At 54.8% G+C, this 8084-nt stretch overlaps 1 protein-coding gene across 1 annotated transcript in view; it reads left to right on the top strand.

Moving 5' to 3' along the window:
• The first annotated feature begins 3841 nt into the window (after positions 1-3841).
• The window catches only part of Atn1 (atrophin 1), a 7848-nt gene continuing 3605 nt past the window's right edge, over positions 3842-8084 (top strand). The window contains exons 1-4 of the mRNA XM_010611722.3: positions 3842-5318; positions 5421-5558; positions 5676-5789; positions 6492-8080. Of these exons, the coding sequence (XP_010610024.1) occupies positions 5292-5318; positions 5421-5558; positions 5676-5789; positions 6492-8080 (1868 nt within the window). The 5' untranslated portion in view covers positions 3842-5291. The remainder of the gene's footprint in view (positions 5319-5420; positions 5559-5675; positions 5790-6491; positions 8081-8084) is intronic.

Raw genomic sequence — 8084 nt, 5'->3', positions numbered from 1 at the left:
GAGCGGGGCAGAGGAGGCCGAGGGGGGCTGCGCTCGGGGACCGTGGCGGAAGACGTCGAGGTAAAGGGCTGGGGGGAAACCCGTGCATCGAGGGGATTCGCGGCGAAGCTGTAGGGTTTGGAGAGGTGCGGCGAGGTGGGGCGCGAAGCCCCACAACCAGAGCCCGGCCTCCAGAGAAGGGGCTGCGGGCTTTAGCGACGGAAAGGAAGTGGGAACCGGGAAAGGGGTGTGGTAGGTGGACGGAGAGGGATTGTAGCTGCTGCCGAGAAAGGGGCTTGGAACCCGTGAAGCGAGGATCGGAGGAACTGGGAGAGGCCCACCTTTGAGAAGCGGTGCCCTAGGTTTTTGGGGTGGAAGTGGGAAGGCCCTATCTTTTGTGACTCAGTTTTCCTTTCCTTATTCCAGGTCACCTCTGACCCGTTTTCCCAATCGCAAACATAGTTACTTCTTGAGAGGTGTCTTGGGGCTCCAGTAGCGTGGATCCTTCTAAAACTAATGAGGAGGATAGGGACGCTGAAGGGTTAGGAAGAAAGGGTTTCTGGGAGGATGGACGATAGGAGAAAATTGGGCAACCCTAGGCATTCCGAACAAGTTGTGACCTCCACCCTGAAACCTCAGCGGTCCGCTGCCCCTCAGCTGCGCTGTCTTGAGGTCTCCCTTTGTGGCTGGGGTAGGTACCTTTAAGCTCCAGTCCCTAGGGTGCTGCTCTAGGAGGGTGAGATCTGCTTCAACAACTGGGGTGCTGGTGGTGGCTGCCAGATGGGCCCCTGGGCTGGTCCCTGTGGGGCATCCTCTTTGCCTTTTTGTTGCCATGGCAGTGATCTAGAGGGATGCCCAGTAGGTGGGGGTTCAGGACTAGACCTAGGCTTGGGGATGAGTTCTAGGTCTCTGGCTGGGCTCTGGGGGGGTGTGTTGGTGTTGCCAGAGGGCTGTTGGAGCAGGTAGACATGTCACCTGCAGGTCATTTGTGTCTTTTCAAACCCCTCTACCTAGTATGGTGGGAGAATGAAAACGTTCTTGTTCAGGTTATACTGTCTTGGGTGTGTGTGTGTGTATGTGTGTGTGTGTGTGTGTGTGTGTATCTCAGTGGTAGAGCACTTGCCCAGTATGCACTAGGCCCTGCTTTTGATCCTCAGGACTCGGAAGACAACAAAAACCAAGTTATTCCATTTTTGAGCAATGTATTCTGGGCTCTGCCTCCCTTACTGTGTTTCGAGCACAGTAGTCTTTTTGCTTCTTTGCACTGTTCTTCCATTTTCTTTCTTTCCTTCTTTCTGTTTTTCTTCTTTGTATCCAGGAATTGAAGTCAGGACCTTGTGCTTGTGAGGCAGGCACTGCACCACTGAGCTAAACCCCCAGCCCTGTTCTTCCATTTTCTTAACCTTGAATTCCTCTTTGGTTTTTTGAAACAGGGTCTGCCTATACAGTTCAGGCTGACCTCGAATTTAGGCAATCTTCCTGCCTCAGCCTCTTGAGTGCTTGGATTACAGGCAGGAGCCACCAGGACAGGACTGAATTCTTTGAATTTGTCTCCTCCTCCTTCCCAGACTGTCCCCAGGGTGATCCCATCCCTCATCTAACCTTTGACCTTCTGCTTTTCTGACCTTGTGGGCTGGGTTGGGCTCTCCATACCTGTTCTAGGTGAGGGTGGTTCTGGAGAGGAGGCTGGGAAATAGCTTAGGGCAGTGCAGTACTCTATCGGGAGCCAGATCCAGGAGCCTGGGGTTGGGGCCAGCTGTGCCTCTAACTCCCTGTGACCTTGGGCAAGTCGCTTTCTTGCTTTGAGCCTCACCGAGTGAGATGAAGAGATTACAGGAGAGAGAGAAGATGGAGGCTACTCTGACAGCCCCTGGGTTCTGAGAAGGCTCGGGCTGGGACTCCGTCTTCTGCAGGTCTGGGCTGCCTGAGTCCTAGTCACTCAGACTGGACTGGTTGGGAGGTGTGGAATGAGGGGCTGGGCTGGACTCCTGAAATCATCCTGCCCGCTGCCCCTATTGTATTTCACCTTCAGTTCTCTTGTCCCTCCGGTTGTTTTCCTGTTTCTCCCTGTGCTGCCTCCCCATCTGGTCTGCATCGTTTTCCTTTTGCAGCGAGGCACACAGTAGGTGCCCTCTCCACTCAGGCACAAGGGCTCAGCTGGGGGTGCTGGACCCCAACGCTCAGACGGCTGCTTTTCTCCTTCACATGTACTCCTTGCACAGATTCCAGCCATTAACAGAGTGAGCGCATGTGTATTTCTCTGACCTTTTGGGTCTCCAAGCTCTTAACTCACTTGGTGAGCAGGTTTTGTGATGGGGTGGAGCAGTGGGCATCCTGCTCTAGGAGAGCTGCCAAAGAGCCAGTCAGTCTTCTGTTGTGATTTTTTTGGTACCAGGGATTGAATGCGGGACCTTGTGCATGCAAAGCAGGTGGCAGAACCACTGAGCTAAATTCCTGGCCCTTTCTGTTGTGCTTTTTAAACATTGTTTTTACTTTTTTGGGGGGTGGTACCAGGGCTCAAATTCAGGACCTCGAACTTGCCAGGCAGCTGTCGTGCCCCTGAGCCACATCTTTTGTTCTGTCAGGTTTTGTTCTTTGGATTTTATTGTGGCTGTTCATAATATTAAAACAAAAAAATTTTTTTTTGGTACTGGGGATCGAACTCAGGACTTTGTGCTTGTGAGGCAGTTAGTGGAACCACTGAGCTAAATCCCCAGCTGTGCATTTAATTTTTTATTCTTTTTTTTTTTTTTTTTTTTTTTTTGTTAGGGTATTGTGGCCCTCCTTTTCCCCCCCCACCTGTCTCAGCCTCCCAAGTGCTAGGATTATAGGTGTGCACCACTACACCTGGCTGCCTAGCACAGGACCTGGAGCCCTGTCCCAGCTATGTTGTGACTTTTAGTCCCCCGCTAGTACTAAGGGTTGAACCCAGGGCCTTGGCATTTTTATTCCCCACCCCTTTTTTATTTTGTATTTTAAAACAAGATCTCACTAAGTCAGTTGCCTAGGCTAGGCTTGAATTGTGATCTTCCTGCCTCAGCCTCCCAGAGTACTGGGATTACAGGTGTGTGTGCCACCACAGCTAGCTGTGTTGTGATGCTTACATTAATTGTTAGTAAGTTGCCTGGAAAAGTTAGACTCTTCACTGCCTGCCTCATTATAGTTCAGTGGGGGGTGAGTGAGAAGTAATTACTCTGCATTCCTTGGGGAAAATACGCTATAGAATGTGGAAATGATTCACTTAGCAGGTCTCTAAATATTTAGTTCAGGATGGTGTCGAACTCTTGGTGATCCTCCTGCCTCAGTCTCTCAAGTGCTGGGATCTCAGGTGTGTGCCACCACATCTGGTGTAAAAAAGATCTTCTGACATTACAAGTTAAAAGGTCAGTGACAGCCTAACCTCTGTGGAGCTAGAAAGGAAAATGGCACTTCTTGCTCTCCAAAGATCTCATAGTAGTATGCAGAGACCTGACCCTTAGTGAGAGGTACAAAGGTGCAAATGAAAATGGCTGACTATGGGCACAGACATATGGTGATAGTTGCCTACTCGTTTATTTTTGCAGTACTGGAGGTTGAATCCAGGGCCTTCCCTCTGAGCTCCATCCCCAGGCCTCTCCACTTAAAATTTTTTCCCCTTTAAGTTTATTGGTACATTTAAAGCAAACATTACAGTTACATTTATCATTGGAATTCCCCACTTAAATTTTAAGAGAGGGTCTCCCTGTTTAACTAAGGTGTCCAGGCTGCAGCAAACATTTTTTTTTTTTTTTTTTTGGTATGGGGATTGAACTCCCAGTCCTTGTGCTTTTGAGGCAGGTGCTAGAACCACTGAGCTAAAACCCTGGCCCCATGCAGCAAACTGTCTGTCCTCCTGCCTCAGCCCCCACAGGGCTGGGATTATAGGTGTGTCCATCCCCTGGTCCTGCCTGTGAATGGATAGAGATGGATACACCCTCTCTGCCATGTGTGGGGAGGGTAGGTTTAAAAATTGTCGATCTGCTAACAAAAACTATAAATCTACAAGGCCAGAGATTTAGCTCCATGACACTGCACCTGCCTCGCAAGCTCAAGGTCCTGAGTTTAATCCTTGGTAGAAACACACACACACACACACATGTATTGTATGCTCACAGATATGTATTTTGAATCTTCTGTTCAATATTTTGAGCCTTTGGTGAATGTGAAAACCCTGACTTCCTCCTGGCCTTAGGGAATGCATAGTCATCCCTGGGTATCTGGGGGTGCTGTTCTAGGACCCCTTTCACTACTGACCAGAGTCAACAGATGCTCCAGACCCCATGCAGAATGGCACAATGTCTGTCATGTACTTTGTCACAACACTTCACGCAGTGTACATGCTCAAATTCCATTTTCTGAAATGATTTGCCTTCAGCATTGCCATCCGTGGCTGCTTGAGTCTGTGGCTGGGGAACCTCGGAAAGGCAGCTGTACCTGGTCGACTCTCCACGAGGCCCGGAAATGCAGTCCTGTACCTCAGCTGTGTCCAGATGTGCTTTGGGAAATGGTGGGCTGTGCTCGGTGCCCCACAAGGGGACATTCTTCTACCTGCTCTGATGTGAAGAGAGGTTCATGCCTCCGAGTGGTCCAGGCCTTCTGAGAATTCTCCCCACCAACTTGTGAGGGGAGCATGGTGAAGTACAGAAGCAGAGCGAGGCTTTGCAGCCGAGATGGCTGTGTCCTCTGCCTGGCTGTGGGAGGCTGCATTCTGGCAGCTGCTGTCCCTGTCTCAGGCGAGGCCCCCTCCCCCGCCTAATAGAACAGCGACGCCCACTTTCCAAGGCTGGCTGTAAATATTCCATGAAACCACGTATGTAAAGGGCCTGACACAAAGAAGGGACTCTGCGCGCATTAAGACTTCAGCCTCGTTTCTTTGTGTTTCCTCCAGAGGCCCTTTGCGGGTCGCACTCACGTTCTGAAGGGAGTGTGAGGGGTAAGTCCTGGGATTTCCTAAACCCCGGCTCCCACATTTGAATTTTCTGCCTTCCCCAGAGATGAGAGATATGCAGTGAGGAGCCTGTCCCGGGGGCTGGCCCACAATGCCTAGTGGTGTTGGTCCCCTTGGCCCCTGGCAAACACAGCAGTGCCCCCTCTAGACTCGAGGTGAAACCTGGTGCTCCTTTCCCAACAGGTTTCCTGGAAAGTGCATCCCACGAACTCCAGAGTTCTAGTACTGAGCCTGGTGCCACCGGCTTTGGCTTCTAGTCACAGCTGGGGGACCTTGGGGCGGGGCAGAGAAGTTTCTGTATTCAGCTGCCCAGGCAGAGGAGAATGGGGTCTCCACAGCCTAAAGAATGAAGACTCGACAGAATAAAGACTCAGTGAGTGGGAACTAAGGCAGGAAAGATGAGGGGCAGGAGGGCAGAGGGAGGGGCTGGAGATGCACAGGTGATGCATTGACGTTGCCTGCCTCTTCCCCTCAGATGTCAATGAGGAGTGGACGGAAGAAAGAGGCCCCTGGGCCCCGGGAGGAGCTGAGATCGAGGGGCCGGGCCTCCCCTGGAGGGGTCAGCACGTCCAGCAGCGATGGCAAAGCCGAGAAGTCCAGGCAGACGGCCAAGGTATTCTGCCCCAGGTGCCCAGGTCCTCCGGGATTCCCTGCAGGGCGCCCCCATCCGGTGCCAGGATGCAGAGGGTGCCATGAGGCTGGAGGGAAATGACAGAACTCTCCCTCACAGAAGGCTCGAGTAGAGGAAGCTTCCACCCCGAAGGTCAGCAAGCAAGGCCGGAGTGAAGAGATCTCAGAGAGTGAAAGTGAGGAGACCAGTGCCCCGAAAAAGACCAAAACTGAGGTGGGGGACCTTGCTGCCATCCTGACCCACGTTCTGATCATTCTTTCCCCAAACTTTCTTCTACTTTGAACTTTGCTGGGATATGGAGAAAAGCTATACCTCACTGCTTATTAAATGTCCACAATGTCAGACATCTTGAGGGCTTTGATCAGACATGAATGACCAGGCAGGACTGCAGGGGACTAGAAGAATTGGAGGCTCACAGGCTGAGAAATCTTAGTAGTGGAAGGAACAAACCATAAGGAGCCAGGCGTGGTGGCGCACACCTGTAATCCCAGAACTCAGGAGGCTGAGGCAGGAGGATTGCCATGGGTTCAAAGCCAGCCTGGGTTACATAGTAAGTTCAAGGCCAGCCTGAGCTACATAGCAAGACCCTGTCTCAAAAAAACCAGCCATACAAAACCTCATAAGGAGAATGCAGAAGTGTTGTGTTTTTTTTTTTTTTAGAACCAAGGGTTTGGAGGATGGTTAAAAGGGCCAGTTAGCTGTGAGAGGGGTAGGTACAAGGAAGAAGGATTTGGAGCTGTGGAGAGGGAGAAGATACTTGGGATTGACAAGGAGGGTGACAAGTGGCAGCTGGGGGGGTGTGCGGGTAGGAGGTGAACCCAGAGTTGGGAGGTGGCTTGAGCAGTGGGGGCTCTGTGGAGGGCCCCAGTCTTGGCCTTGAAGGAAAGGGAAAGAACACGGCCCTCCCCTCTGCAGCAGGAGCTCCCTCGGCCACAGTCCCCCTCGGACCTGGACAGTCTTGATGGGCGGAGCCTGAATGATGATGGTAGCAGTGACCCAAGGGACATAGACCAGGACAACCGCAGCACGAGCCCCAGCATCTACAGCCCCGGCAGCGTGGAGAACGACTCGGATTCCTCTTCTGGCCTGTCCCAGGGCCCGGCCCGGCCCTACCACCCACCTCCACTGTTTCCTCCCTCCCCTCCGCCACCAGACAGTACCCCCAGACCGACAGAGCCTGGCTTTGAACCCCATTCCTCTGTGCCACCCTCTGGCTATCATGCTCCCATGGAGCCCCCTGCACCCCGAATGTTCCAGGCTCCTGGGGCCCCTCCCCCTCACCCCCAGCTCTACCCTGGGGGGTCAGGCGGAGTTTTGTCTGGACCTCAAATGGGCCCTAAAGGGGGAGGGGCTGTCTCTTCGGTGGGGGCCCCTAGTGGGGGCAAGCAGCACCCCCCACCCACTACCCCCATTTCCATACCCAGCTCTGGGGCCAGTGGTGCTCCCCCGACAAAGCCTCCCAGCACCCCCGTGGGTGGCGGGAACTTAGCCTCTGTGCCGCCACCAGCCACTTTCCCCCACGTGACCCCAAACCTGCCTCCGCCTCCTGCCCTGAGACCCCTCAACAATGCCTCAGCCTCTCCTCCTGGCCTGGCTGCCCAGCCAGTCCCTGGGCATCTGCCCTCTCCCCATGCCATGGGCCAGGGCATGGGTGGACTTCCTCCCGGCCCCGAGAAGGGCCCAGCTCTGGCACCCTCACCCCACCCTTTACCTCCTGCTTCTTCCTCTGCCCCAGCGCCCCCAATGCGGTACCCCTATTCCTCCTCCAGCAGCATCTCTGCAGCAGTCTCCTCCTCCAGCTCTTCTTCCTCTTCCTCTGCCTCCCAGTACCCAGCTTCCCAGGCCCTGCCCAGTTACCCGCACTCCTTCCCTCCCCCGACCAGCCTCTCGGTCTCCAATCAGCCTCCCAAGTACACACAGCCTTCGCTCCCGTCCCAGGCCGTGTGGAGCCAGGGTCCGCCCCCACCCCCTCCCTATAGCCGCCTCTTGGCCAACAGCAGTGCGCACCCAGGCCCCTTCCCTCCTGCTGGGGCCCAGTCCACGGGGCACCCCCAGAACCCCGCACATCACCACCACCACCAGCAGCCGCAACCGCAACACCATGGAGGCTCTGGGCCCCCGCCCCCGGGAGCCTACCCCCACTCTCTGGAGAGCAGCGGCTCCCACCACGCACACCCCTACGCCATGTCTCCGTCCTTGGGGTCCCTGCGGCCCTACCCTCCGGGGCCAGCACACCTGCCTCCAGCCCACGGCCAGGTGTCCTATAGCCAGGCGGGCCCCAGCGGCCCCCCGGTCTCCTCCTCTTCCAACTCCTCCTCTTCCTCCTCTCAAGGGTCCTACCCTTGCTCACACCCCTCCCCTTCCCAGGGTCCCCAGGCGGCGCCCTACCCCTTCCCCCCGGTGCCTCCGGTGACCACCTCCTCGGCCACCCTTTCTACGGTCATCGCCACCGTGGCTTCCTCGCCAGCGGGCTACAAAACGGCCTCCCCCCCCGGGCCCCCCCCCCCC

This window comes from Fukomys damarensis, unplaced genomic scaffold (assembly GCF_012274545.1).
Source record: "Fukomys damarensis isolate Sample0158 unplaced genomic scaffold, DMR_v1.0_HiC HiC_scaffold_19, whole genome shotgun sequence".
Taxonomy (NCBI): Eukaryota; Metazoa; Chordata; class Mammalia; order Rodentia; family Bathyergidae; genus Fukomys; species Fukomys damarensis.
This window is presented reverse-complemented; position numbering and strand designations above follow the sequence as displayed.